The following is a 14,728-nucleotide window of genomic DNA, read 5'->3' as shown; positions in this document are numbered from 1 at the left end:
GTAAACAAATGCTTAAGGGGTCAAATAGATGCTAGTGCACAGGGCTACTGACAGGATTGGATCAGGGCCAACATAAACACGTAGAACACAGAAGAGGCCACTCATCCCAGCAGCATACAGAGTTAACGTAACACTTTTAGACGCTTTGGGTCAGAATCATAGGTCCTTATTTTGTTAAACAGCAACCACTGCCTCTTTTCCACTGCAAAAACGATGACAAACATATCTCCTTCTCTGGATAGACAGGCATTGACAATTACAATAAGCACTAAAAAAAAAAAAAGAAAATACAAAATTTTGAGTGAATTGCCAGAAGTGTTATTCTTATTTTTTCCATTGCAAAACATTCTCTGTACAAACACAATCTAAATCTCAACAAAAGTTGATCAGATGCACAAATATGTCACATGTCCCATTTTGTACTTCCTGTTTTTTTTTCTCTCTACCACACTAGAGAGTTGAGCTGGCTGTTCGTAAGCTTCACTGAAGATCACCATTACTTACAAGCCAGCTCTCCTCTCCCTCCGTGCTGCGTGTTTATTGGTCAAAGCAGAATGAATCACAGGATGGTCACATAGGTGTCATGTGATTGGTTGAGATGATACTCCACAGAGAGCAAACTGTTGTCCAAGATGACAACATTGTCTTTTTTTTTTTTGCCTGAACATGATGCATTGTAGTTCCATTGTTCAGACCCTCCTAACCCCATCTCCAGCTGTCCAGAGGCAGCCCTCTTCACCCACAGGTGGGGGTTAGGGATGGGAGGAGCAAGATTGAGTGGATAATCTGTTTCTGTCTTTACAGTGAGAGAGAGAGAGAGCAAGAGAGATAGAGAGAAGAAGAAAGAGAGTCCATCCATGTTGTTTCCACCCGCTCCTCCACGCCCAAACCCAGGGGGCTGCTGCAATCCTTGTTGGTGAGCAAGAATAGAGAGGAGGGGCGGGTTCAACTGATCAGGGGCAATCAGTCTATCTATTGATCAATGATCAGGAGCAGTGAGTGGGTCCAGCCCCTCCTCACCCCTACACCTACCCCAGTCCCTCCCCCTCCCCCCAATCCCATCAGCCCGTATCAGAGCAGCAGGACCTGTAGACAGAGGTGGCCCCCCCTGGCCCTCCACTGTCAGAGGATGATGCAGCAGCGGCACAGACGCTGGCCACCTCCATGTACAGAAGGAGGGGGTGTCACTGGGGCAAAGTAGGCGTGGACTTTGATCTCTGGGAGGTGGGCCTGTGTAGAGAGGTGTTTTAATACAAAACATATACAAATACAGAAGAAAGCATATAATAACAATTATCTTCTGTGTCCAGTCAACTGTTTTGTGTAATACACTTATTAGCATACTTGTTGAGAGTTATATGAGATAATCAATACCACATTTTCATACTGTATATGAGAGTGGTTTCGATCTCCTCATCCAGTTTATTGCAAGGAAGCAAACAAATGTATTTCCCAAAAGGTTGATAAAGTACAAATGTATTTCCCAAAAGGTTGATAAAGTAGAAACTACAGCAAAAAAATAACAGACTGATCTAATCCCCAACAATAGCAGAGTCTATGTAATGAAAAACAGCCTTTCTCCCCTCCCCCATGATTTCCATTTACCCGAATGCGTTTGATGCCAGCCCTGGTGACTTGCTGACAGTCGTACAGCTCAATGCGCTCCAGACGATGGCAGCTCTTCAGGTGCTCCAGGGTCACGTCAGTGATGAGGGGGCAGTTATCCAGCTCCACCACAGTGAGGCGCTCTTGGCCACAGGTACTGCTGCTCAGAGCTCTGATGCCATCATCTGTGATCAGCTCGCAGTGGGACAAAGACTGTCCGGGACACAGCAAACCAGGTTGAAGGAACACAGATAGATGGATTAAAGCAAGTATGAACACAGGATGAGGCCGAAACTGGCGAAAAATCTGAACTGCAGGTGTACATGTTTACCAGTGCTTGCAGGTGAGGGCAGTGGATGGACAGCTGAACCAGGGTGTTATCTGTCACCTGAGGTGGGGACAAGCTTGATTAACGAACTGTTCCAACATGTCTAAAGAAAGCATGTTTGTGTCTGGTTTTGTATCCAGTTTAAAACTTTTTCTCCTGTGTGCCTCCTTTGCTGTCTCCCCCTCTGCCGTTTGTCCAAAACAATTTAAATAATAAGTCATTGGACTGCGCTCTCTCTCTCTCTCTCTCTCTCTCTCTCTCTCTCTCTCTCTCTCTCTCTCTCTCTCTCTCTCTCTCTCTCTCTCTCTCTCTCTCTCTCTCTCTCTCTCTCTCTCTCTCTCTCTCTCTCTCTCTCTCTCTCTCTCTCTCTCTCTCTCTCTCTCTCTCTCTCTCTCTCTCTCTCTCAGAGACATCCCCTGCCATGCACACAATCCTGTGTGTCTTTTTAATCTAATCTCTACCCAGACTAATCGATCAAAGCCAAGAATAATTCCAGGTTTAACATAGATAAATACCATTAGCACCATAGTGGGGATAAATAAGGAAACAACAAATTATCTTACCAAAATACATTCTTCTAAGTCCATTTTTTCGAGCTCATGACAATTCTGTGAAGCAAAGCAGAAATTATTCAACTGAACTCAGAGATATTAAGGTGAAATGGGTGACCAAAGAAAAGGTTCACGGACGAGAAAACAGGACAAAGAGAGAAAAATGAAACTCACCCTGGCCAGCACAGTGAACCCGGCATCTGTAACATGGGAGCAACGTGCAGCTTCAAGGATCCTGAGAACACAGACACAGAATAACACAACGTTTGAATGCTATGCTATGTTTTAGCATGATGAGATCTCAGATCTTGTTAGATCGAAATCTTATCTGTTTAATAAGATTTTTTTAGATTTATTCATTTCCAAGCTTTTGCGTTGCCCTAAAGTGACCGCTCCAATGCATCCATCTTTCAAGACCTTTCATGTTGACAAGCGCTTGGAAGCACAACATTTCAAATACTCATGTTGATTATATACCATTTTTGGGAATTGACAATAGTCCCACTTCCTGAGCAGTATGTTCTGTGGATACTGAAAAAAGCTTTTGGATTACTTAAAGGACGGTGGGAGGAGTGTGTTTTTCTCACTTGAGTCTGGGACAGTTGAGTCCCATAGCAGTAAGGGAGGCATCAGTAATGTTACTGCAGCCGGACACACAAAGAATCTGTAGCTTGTGGCATCCTCGGCACAGACTGACAAGGCCTTCGTCAGTTATCTGTTAGAGGCAACAGACGTAGAAGAGAAATTACAAAAACATGGCAGCATACGGACACATCTGTCATGCATTATCATCAATCAGCCCCTCCCCCCATTCCACAACCAAATGTATATCTTACTGTGCAAGACTGCATATTGATGGTGGTGAGTTCTGGGCAGTGTTTCTGGAGGTGTTTCAATGCTCCATCTTCAAGCTGGGTTTAGATTAAAATAATGCACAGTATTGTTAACAGCACACCCGGATGTATCCATTATAATTGTGTCTGCATTCTTGTGTGTTAGAAATCATTAATCAATTACATCTTCTTTTTCAAATGAGTTAAATCAATTCACATCTGACTGTCCTCTCTGAGTCCTGAAAAAAAAAATTCATGTAGGTTTCCTAGTATTTTTCCAGGCATGAAAAATAGACTAGACTTTGGTTAAAAAAACAACAACTGAGCACATGGCTGTGAGACAATATTGGCCCTACTGAGGCAGCAGAAAAAGAAAATGCCAGCCTAACACAAACCACTACAGCAACAAAATACCAACCAATAAGATTATGTAAAAGAAAATCTCAAAATCCATGGGATGGAAAACTTACTCTGTTGGGAACAGTAAGTAGAGAAAAGGGCAAAGTTCTCCTCAATATGGCCTGCTTCAATATTTCAACAGTGCAAAAGAAGTGTGGGGTGTGATGTGGTTTCTTTTTTATCCTCATAATATAGGATGATATCTATATTTGTTTTAAGTTAACTGTATTTTACGATTTGTTTTTAGCATGGTGCATTAGAGCTGTCTTTACCACCAGAAGACCCTGTTTACAGTAAACTGCAGTCAACGGTGTTCAAAGCAAGTAAACAAATCTTTGTATTTTGTGGGCAACATGTGTTAAAAGAAAAGCAATAGTTATAGTAATTTAGATATGTATTTGATGTCTTTCATGCTATTTGCAGAAACATAAAAGTAGTAAAGCAGTTCAAAGAAAATATTTGAACGTGGTATAAAAGAAATGGCCCAAATCCATATAAATATCCAATACAGAAAGCCTAAAATGCTAATTGAACAAATAAATTGTACCTGTGTGCAGCCTCTGAGGAACAGAGCTCGTAAACCAGTGCAGCCTCTAGCCAGAGCCTCAATGCCATCACGTGTGATCTGGTCACACCATGACAGGTTCAACATCTCCAGCATTCTGCAGCCGTCACTGAATATCCACGCACAGTGAAGATAAAAACACACAGGACATCCGACAATGAAGATGTGGCTTCAATGGCATGAGGAACAGCAGAACACTGAGCACTTTTAACTTGGCGTGTTGGACAATATATTTTGTCTTTTTTATGTGTGTATTATATATTTGTATCTGTACTTTGCTAATTAACATCCATAGTCTCTAGGCAGAAACATTTCAAGTGACATTCTCGCTAACTCGCTTTTATACTGATGATCATTAACATGCTGTCTCTATCAAATACTGTAAAATAAAATGAAAAAGTCTTGTATTATATAATATTATTACATATTGTGTGTGTGAGCGCTTAAGGAGGAATTAAAAACCAAATTCTTTAAGGAATAATAAAAGGTTATGCCGAATGGCAATAGAGATACCTGAGGGCCTTGAGGGAGTGGTTGCTGATGGACACACAGGAAGTGAGATCGAGCTGCTTGAGTTTGTAGCAAAATTTGCTGAGGCTGAGACAGGTGCTGTCTGTGATCTTCGTGCAGCCGTTCAGGTTCAACACTTCAATGTTTCTGCAGTTCTGAGCAAATGTCCTGGGAAACAGCAGCGAGGGAGGAAGGGAATTACTCAAGAGTCGCTTCATTGAATAAATAAGAAGTCAGATGCTCGGAGTTGCTCAGGAGCTAATTAACCAAGTCATCTACAGGCCTTTGGGAGGTCGTTGTACAGCTACTGTAGCTTTCCTTTTTACAAAAGACTTACCCTCTAAAGAACCGCTTGTACTTTTTAAAAACAGTTACTTATAGAGGTGGTAGATACATTTAAGTAAAACCATTTAAATTAACAGATTAAGAAGTTCAACAGTTTCACCCCTATTATTCTTTAGTTTTATTGTGTGTGTACACAGTAAAGTGAGATTAAATGGAATCACAGTCTCCTGAGACAGAGGAGGCTCAAACTGCCGAAATGTTGAATAATTCCACATAAACATAATCACTTTCAACAAAAACAGCGAGTAAAGAAAGAAGATGAATGAACGTATGAACGCTTTGTAAAAGTCAAAGCAAGTGCACACACATTATGTGAGTGTATGCCAGAGTGACAATGACAATCTCACTTCATGGAAGCATCTCCCACACTCAGGCAGCCCCGGAGGCTCAGCTGCCTCAGGAAGCCTCCGCAACGCTTCGAAATGTTCTCCACCACGCGGCCCTGAGACACAGAGAGAGAGAGATGGACAGATAGATGGGAAGAGAGTAGGAGACTAATATGAGTTGGGCCACAGGACAAAGGATCAGCTGTGACGTCACAGTCGGCACCAAAGCCTAACAACCCAGCGTTAAGCCTTGTGCTGGATAATGCTACTCAACAAGCGCACACACAGACAACATACACTCAAACACTGGCCATGCTTTCCTCTTCCTCCTATTCCCTCTCAAAAACACAACCCTCACCTCTATGTCTGTCTGGAAGTTGAACAAGTCAATCTTCTGCCAGTTACTGCCGTCCAGGGCCAGGACATTCCACGCCTGAGAGGGTGACAGACAGGTTGTTCACAGAGACAGACATGTGGGTCAGCGGTGAGTGGGGACTGTGTTATAATATGCAGAAGAAATAAATGAACTCTGCTTCTTTGTTCATGGAGGCAGGTGCAGAAGCTGCTGTTTTCACATATTACAAACATCTATAGCCGCTCTAAGGTTACGATTTGTTTCTTTTCTGTTTTAGATCATTGTTAACTGATCATATTTGGGATTTGGAAGACATCATGATCAGCTCTAGGAAATTCTAATGGGTATTTTTCACTTTTGTATGATACTTTATAGTCATATCAAGACAGAAAATAGCCTGCTGACCAACTTTAACAATGATCTAAAATTCCGATACAAGGAACACATGCATGGAGCTCAACGGCCAACAGATAAACTGAAAGATTAAAAAGCCTTGACCTACAGAGAAATAACACTTTCCTAAAAGAAACACGTTGACGTTGTTGTACGAGAAGCAGCCACCACAGCCCTGCATTCACAGTGCACATGCCATGCCCTTTATTCACAGATCATTCATAAATATCAGCTGTGGTGCACTTTGGCTGAACAGCGGACCATCTACACTTAACCAGCAGATGGCACAATATTATAGACGTTTCTAGAGAATTCAATAAAAGGTAAACTGGTTTAAATGCAACAATACCATAGTTTAGAATTACATGTGTGTTAGTCCACAGTGGGTTGTTTGGAGGTGTAGAGAGAGAAGTGCTTACCTTGGAAACTTGGGCACACCTACAGAGTGTAACCACATCTAGATAGGAGAATATTCTAGAAATGGACACAAAAAAAGAGCATGAGTTTGCCACAATCACTCTGATAAAGCGCTCACTTGTTATTTGAATATCTTTCCTTTAGTGTGATTTAAGATATGTGCTTTTGTGTGTGTCTGTCGAAAGCCGAACAATCCCCTGTGGTGTTTGGTTGGAAGCAGGAGAGCCCCACAGACGGGCAGTGTTTGAGCTGTGGGGCGGTCAGCCACAAAGGGCTGCATGCAGCAGGCTACTGGGTCAGCTCAATCCATTAATCTGCCAATGAGTAATCTCTGGCACAGAAAGGCAGGGCCACAGACAGCATGGGACAGACAGACAGACAGACGTACATACATGTACAGAAGGAGGAATGTACACAAAAGCTAACGCGTATACCTCGTCTGAGTTCCCAGCGAATAAGTGGTTACTGCTCATAGAGGTGCCTTAAAAAGGGCCAAACTATAGAAAATGTGAGGTATTCAGATAATTGTCACGGTGCCAAAGCTTTGAGTGCAGCTGGGGTCTGAATGTCCTTTTAACCCTAGGAAACAGGAGCTCGCCATTGTTTCGTCCATATAGACGCGGACAAAGGCTGTGTGTTTTGATGTGCGTTGGGCCAGGGCACGTCGGGACATGTCCGTATAATCTATACCAGAGTCTTGTCTCAGGGAGTACATGCACACAATCGACAAAGCAACACACACACACACACACACACACACGAGGGGCGAACCTATCAAGTAGGCGCTCATCGATCTTCCTTCTAATAACTGGTTAATGGCTGTGACGCTGATTATTGACTAACTGTTTTAATCAAACACAATCTGACTTTCCATTATGTGTGCGCAGTCATTTTACCGACTAGAAGAACTCTGTAATCATACTCAGAGGAAAGCCAGTCTGTTAACTTGTTTGACGTTTGCGCTCGATAATAAAAGCATAATAGTTTTTCACTGCTGAACACAGATGGACTATAGCTGTATCACTCACTTTTCACAACAGGTAATATGATAGAGCTAATTCAGATGCCCGACGAATGTGTTTTACTTTACGTCACACAAGAAAGCCCTGATGTCGCCTCTGAACACAGACAGAACCGAAAATATGGATGTTGCCTTTGATTGCTTCCTCAAATTCCGCCTTTTTTTCTGACATGGTCCATAATGGGATTTTAATGGAGCAGAGTCCCATTTGGAGACAAGATTAGAGTCAAGTCTTCGTCGTGGTTGCCTGTAACGCCAATCAATCGCACATGAATTTGAGTGTTGGTGGGGGAAGGTGCTGAGCTCCTCAGTGAGAGGACCCTGAACCACTGTGAACTCTCTGAGGCTCGTCTGTCAGACAAGGTTCTTCTATGACACGGCACAGTTTTCACAATTTATAGCCATGCTGAATGGCCAAGATAACAACAGCTTTTTACAATACCAACAGCTATTTTAATGATCCAATAATCCTTTAAGTTAAGTTTCAAGCAAAAGTAACAGACACTCGTTGGTTGCAGCTTCTCAAATGTTTTATGTTGTTTTTTTGTCATATCTACAAATCTCTGGGCTTGAGACTGTTGATCGACAGTTCATTTTATTGACAAAATGATTAATTTGTTATTAATGATAACAAAATAATTATGTTATGTGTTAATGTACTAGGAATGTTCTACTACTGTTTGAAAAGTAGAACGTTATTTTTCTTCTTTCCTGTCCAATTAATCATCTGATGACCACTTTGATTTATCTTGCAACACGTTGTAGGGGTGCCAATCCCTAGGCTGGGAACCTGTAATGTACTCTATATTTGAAATAAAAGTGGTGTGAACTAATATTCCACATGGGTTTTAATATTCCATAAACATTATATGAAATAACTCGGGACAAGATGATGTCCCTTTCTGTGAGACAGGTGACTGGGGATAACAAAATGAGAAATACAAAAACAAAAGGGCTCCGGTCAACCCACTTTCCATGGTTAAAAGATTAACCATTATAACAACGAGTCTTACTCACATCAGATGTTGTGTAAGTGTTTCAACATGACCACATGTGACAGTAGATCATGTGTTGCAGCTAGCGAGCCATGCAAGTATGTGTTTCTCTGACCACCAGTTAAAGTAGTGCTGGTGGTAATGGGTGTACTGGTAGTCTCTGTGGAGCACAGCTGGGCATGCAGAAGAGCACAGCACTGCGGAATTCCCCACCAGCTAAGACGAGCTATTTATAGCAAACATAGACAGACGTACAGTTTGCATAGGCCCAGGAGTGTTTCTCACTCACACACACACGCAAATCACAAGGGTGCAGAAATAAACAGTCCACATCATCTGCAGAGATACATGCAGGTGCTTCTCACGCACACATACACACACACACAAATCAATGTGGAGGATGAAAACGTGTGAGCTTGTGTTGTGTCAGATTTGTGGGTCATGTGCAAATGTTGCTGTAGGACAATAATATTGGTCTGTAGGTCACATTGTTACAAAACCTCATCTTAGTGAACTGTTCAAGGCTGCTTCAGCTAATGTGTAACGCTGTCTTGTTGGGTGGGTGTGCGTGTGCATGCTTGCGTGTGTGTGATTAAAAATCTTACCGAAGAAGAAGCTCTTTTGGGAGCTTCTTGTTAATTGGCGCTTCATCGCTGTTTGAGAACACCTGAAAAGACACACAAGAAAAACAACAACAATGAATGTGTGTTGAGTTAGTCAGATGAAATTGCTATCGTTCAGTGTTAGTCTCTGTTAATATGAAATTCTATTATCCCTCCACTGCAACTTAGCAAGGAAAAAGGGTACATTGGTGCTGTAACTTTGGAAGATGCCAATAGGATCTTTTTTTAAATATACATATGAGCATGTGAGTGTTGGTTTATGACAGACTAAAATAAATGTGAACCTATCCTTTAATAATAAATTAGAACCGTGTATCTTTACAGCTACTAATGTGAAAAAAAGGGAATTACATCCTTAAGCAATGCTAATAAACAAGCCAGAGCTACATTTGGCTTCCCACGTTCCCTCCTTCCAAAAGCTTATAATTCTGTTAGCCTGGTCAGCTTGTTGGCATGCTTATCTCAATTAGTCTACTTGCTGGATGTCTGGCCATCTGCTGACACACTCACACACTTGCAGGTGATTCAAGTCAGACCTCGCTGTGTGAAGAACAGACGCGGAACATTCTAGATCAGGTGGGCAGTATTCAGCCATGAATTTAAATTGCGTCAAGCACACACATTTGCTGTGCCTCTGCAGACACGCATCCTGCCAGTGATACACTTGTTTCCTGAAAGACTCAGAAACCGTATCTAATGAGGGTCGGCGGAGGAGGGGGGGGCGACTCCCCGCTGTTTTAGATACAACACAAACGCTGAAATGTTAAAGCACAAAGAGAAGCTGGGGAATGGCACACAAGGAGCAAAGGTTGACTCTGAAAATGTCTCAGCTCCAGCTATCTCCATAACAGATACAAGCTCCTCGAAAGAGAAGGCAATAAGGAGAGGGAAGATGAAGGAGCAGGAGGAGACAGAGGCAAACAAAGAAATGGTGCTACAGTCAGGAACTTACAGAGAAAATACGAACAAAAGTAATTATTAAAATCAGGGTGAAAAGAGTGGAGTGAGAGGGAGGGAGAAAGGAAAGGCCATTTGAGAGGAAAGGAGGAGAGGGGGAATTGGTCCCGTCAAGGTCCAGCAAGGTCTTGGTTGAAATGTTTACATCCGGTAACAACACAACAGAGTAAGCGCTTTGAAACAGACCTGAACATATTCTTCAATCATATCCAATAAAAGCTCCAGGATACACTTAAAAAGGTTTCCATTATTGGTTTCCACATATTCATGTATTCAATAACACATTCTAAAAATCTACTCATGAGGGTGAGAGCCAACTACTTAATGAAGGATCAGCAAAATATCTAAATAAAAGTTTCAGAATAAAGATTTCATCATTACGATGTGACTATAAGTTTCAGTTTTATTTAGAATCTGTATCAATTGAGTATTCTGTGAGTTAATTGTATAAAACTGTGTGTCCTGAATAGAAGGAAGAGACAAGGCCTTCAGTTCATTAACTCAGTGTCTCTCTATAGCCAGAGGTGGCTTAGGATTTAGGACTAAATTTAGACTTAATTCCAAACCACCTCTGTAACACATCACTCACCTTTGACCTTTTCTCCATTGGAGTGGAACACAATCTGGACAACCTAAACCTGGTGTGCTTTATACGCAATGGCATGGCACATAGTTTAAACAATCTCTTCAGGATTTAGGTTAAATGTGTGGATCTAGTTGCTAGACGTTAAAGGGCAGATATTTGCTGGTTCAAGACTGCTGCTATTCTCTCTTTTATATCATTTTGTTCTATGAAATAGAACAAAGATACTCTTGCATACTGTCCTCTTCACTTGCAGTCAGAAATGTTTAATAATACAACAACCTTTCAGATATACTTTGGGAATATATAGGTGTTTTTCTTCTATATTGTTGACCTAAAGTTTTCTCCGACACACCTCTTGACCTACAGGTGTGCTTAAGTTTAACTCTTTTCACATCCACTGCATTATACTATACTAAATCATACGCAACTGTTCCCTGGAGCTCATCAAATGTATTGTTTTGTTCAGCCAAAAGTTCAACAAGATAATCAGTTTATTTCAGAAAAATCAGCTAATTCTCACATTTGTGAAGCAGAAACTACAAAAACAAATTGTATTTTTGTTTGAAAATGTACAAATAATCTATTAGAAAATAGTCGTACAAATAACTTTTTCAGCCAAGTACCCCTAAACCAGCTCAGAGCATTTTTGGTTGACAAAAAAGCTGCAATGCACAGCGTTCGTACACTATTAGAGTTCTGATTTCATATAGAATATATACAATTTAGTGTATGAACTTTCACTTATATTTTATTGAATATTTATAAGATAACTATTTTTAAAAGGATTTTTGAATGGCTGCTCATTTTACATGTATTAAAAACAAATCTCACCATCTGGATTGCCTTCACATACCCTCAGTTGAGAACCACTGTGACTAATCATTGCAGCTCTAATATCAATGTCAACGTATTGAGTTTTGGATTGGTGGTCATAAAAAGCTTTCACTACTGTTTGTAGACTAAACCAAATTAATCATCAATAAAAAAATAATCGTTACTTACCCTATTTCATATGAATTTAATTTGCATGCCAATAGGCAGAAAGTAAGTGGTGTGTAACCCGAACCCCGATGGAGAAGTTGCTATGTAGAAAGGCGTGAACACAGTATTTGGTGTGTGTTCTCTGCCATAGTTCTGACATAATGCCAAAAGGTTCATCTCTGGTTCGCATGCTTCCTTAAAAAGTATTAAAGTTATCACATCAGCATTCTGATGCCCTCGTTCCCTGTGCAAGCCGTGCGGCATTCCCAAGCAGGGAGTTCCTCTCTGCAGTCATAATGCTTTACCTAGACACTTTACAACTGGGTGGATGTGTAAATCTAGTTTCTAAACTTGTTTTACGGGACAGAAATTGAACACATAACCAAATTTTTTCACATTGCTTTTATGTAGCGAATCTCAACCGGAGCCATGCAACAACTACTAGTGGGCTAGTTCCAGGTGTGCAATATATAGCATCATCTTAGGTGTTAGGCTAGAAGTCAACCTTGCTAGGCTACTCTATTTCCCTCTTTCTCACACACAAAGCTCTGCCAGCTGGTTTTCCTACCACACACCCCTGGTTTTCATGGGTCTAAGAAGCACCACCACCTTCTGTTCTCATTCACTCACACAAGGACACACATACTCCTGACAAGCTAACAGCGAGCTGAACTCCTGACGGAGAAAGTCAACTATTTACAAGTCAAACCCAAAAGCATCCCAACAACGTGAGAATCACATTTTAGATAAGCGAGGCTCACATGATTATTCCCAAAGGTTAAGTGCATGAACTGAAGGCATGTGAGCTAAACTGCAGTTAAAAAGCCATCTTTAAAACTGTATGTAGTGGTGGAAAGTAACCAAGTAGGTTTTCCCAGGAACTGAACTTAAGTACAGTTTTGAGGTACATGTACTGCACATTTGTATTTCACACTACATTATGCTTTATTTCAGATGCAAATATTGTACTTTTTACTGCCCGACAATAATTTAACAGCAGTATGATTATTGGTCACTTTGAAAAGCAACTTTTTAAATACCAAATATAAAATAATCTTTTAAAATATGATGTATTGTTAAAAGATTAAACTACACAGTAATAAAGGGATCTTATACCTCTTAGTGTTAAAGAGTCAGTGACATCATAGTATACATTATGAGTGTTGTGAATGGCCATGTGTCCTCACACAACCTTACCAGGATCAAGAGTGGTAAACACACTCCCTTTGTGTGCTTTGGAGCTTGGTGCAAGAAGTATTCAGATATTTTACCTCAATTTACCTCAAGGTAAAAAAAACACACAAAAAACAGCTTCAACAAAGGATTCTACTTAGACAATAATGTGTAACGCTGACACTGCGTGTATTACAAGTACATTTGTACAAGTACAAGAGTTTTGTCTTTTAACTTCAGGTGAGGTAAAAGATCTGAATCCTCCTTCCGCCACTGCACCGAGCTCCAACACACACAAAAGGGAGTGTGTTTACCACTCTTCTGCAAAATTATCCTGGAAAGGTTAGGTGGGGACACACAGCCATTCACAGCACTCATGATCTATACTATGATGTCACAGACTCTTTAACACCTAAATGAACATATGTAGTGTGTCAGACAGACACCCAAAGCCCCTGTGGCACCTGTCATTCACAGGTATATCACAGGAGGTGCCACCGTGTCGTGTGCCAACCCCAAGGGGATGACGAATTGAATGCTGTTCACTGCTTTTCATGACAACATGACTCTCTGGCTGCAGCCCCATGTACCCGGCCTCATGTAACCCCAGCCTCGGCCCCGATGTACCGACTGTCCCCGGCCACAGCCCTCCTGTCCTGCAGTCCTGAGCTCCATGTTTTCGCTGTCTACTGTCGACAGGACAATAACAGGATTTCGGATTACCCTTGACCAACAACACGCCTCGGCTCCTGCCTGCCTGCATGTAAAATTAGGAGCACGGTCGACCACACACACAAACACATGTACACACGCACCCATGTGCACACGCACGTACACGCACACACGTACACACACACACACACACACACACACACACACACACACACACACACACACACACACACACACACACACACACACATTATACAACCCTCAGACTCCCACGTCTGCTAGAAACAAACAGTTTAAGGCTGGTGGTCCACTCCCTCCGTCATACCTCGAACCGACCCTTGGTGATACCGTTCATGTCTGCGGCGGCACGTCCCTGCTACACACCGCGCAGACACCAGTCGAGCCGTTTGACGAACGCCGTTATCGTTTGTTTTTTTTGTCGCCGTTTTATTTTTGGTTGCTTGGAGTGTAGGAGCCGAGCTGGAGCTGGGTCCTCGCGCCCTCCACCCCAGCCGTCAGCGAGGCTCCCGTCTCCGGGTCAGTGAGGAGGTGCTGGCGGTGAGGGCGGCGTCGGTCCGGGGCGGCCTGCGGTAACGTTTTTGGTCGTGTTGTCTCGGAGACCAACGGCTCCCCAGCCCGTCTCATCACAGGGCTACCAAAATAACAATAATAACATGGACGGTCTGTCAAGTGACTTCACTTCCGCCTCTCCCTTCATCGCTCCAGCGCCAGTCAGCTGGCACCCGAAATCCTCGAAGTTTGCTCAAAACACACACGGGAAACGCTGAATTGAGGTCGGCTCTGCTCTCTGACAGCACTCCGCGCGCATCGGGCACTCGTGCGGCGGTTGACACGGACGTTTTCCTCAATGTTTTCTTTTTTACTTGCGGGGAAGGGGAGGGCTTACGTGACGTCATTGCTGCGGGAAAAGCACGCGTGGTCGATTTGTTTTGATTGTGGGGTCTTGCGGAGATTTAGGGGGGGAATTACGACAAAGGGTCCTTTTTGGCTGCGTTCACCGTGGCAGTCACGGATATTACAGCACGGACACGCGACCTGACACGAACCCGGGGGTCTGATTAAAGGAAGGAAA

At 42.3% G+C, this 14,728-nt stretch overlaps 1 protein-coding gene across 1 annotated transcript; it reads right to left on the bottom strand.

The window, feature by feature from the left end:
• Positions 1–1,071: 1,071 nt before the first annotated feature.
• On the bottom strand, positions 1,072–14,504 carry fbxl2 (F-box and leucine-rich repeat protein 2). The gene is made up of 14 exons (XM_068575497.1): positions 13,961–14,504; positions 9,249–9,310; positions 6,630–6,684; positions 5,821–5,895; positions 5,484–5,578; positions 4,795–4,959; positions 4,264–4,390; positions 3,321–3,395; positions 3,072–3,199; positions 2,659–2,719; positions 2,497–2,541; positions 1,937–1,993; positions 1,606–1,818; positions 1,072–1,230 (listed from the first exon to the last, which is right to left on the bottom strand). Exons 1-14 carry the CDS (start codon positions 13,988–13,990, stop codon positions 1,123–1,125), a joined length of 1,296 nt encoding a protein of 431 aa, XP_068431598.1. The 5' UTR covers positions 13,991–14,504; the 3' UTR covers positions 1,072–1,122.
• Between the last annotated feature and the right edge of the window lie 224 nt (positions 14,505–14,728).

Source organism: Clinocottus analis, unplaced genomic scaffold (assembly GCF_023055335.1).
Source record: "Clinocottus analis isolate CAN_PGR_092001 unplaced genomic scaffold, fCliAna1.0.p SCAF_14, whole genome shotgun sequence".
NCBI classification, from domain to species: domain Eukaryota; kingdom Metazoa; phylum Chordata; class Actinopteri; order Perciformes; family Cottidae; genus Clinocottus; species Clinocottus analis.
Note: the sequence above shows the minus strand (reverse complement) of the source record. Positions and strands in the feature narration are given on the sequence as shown.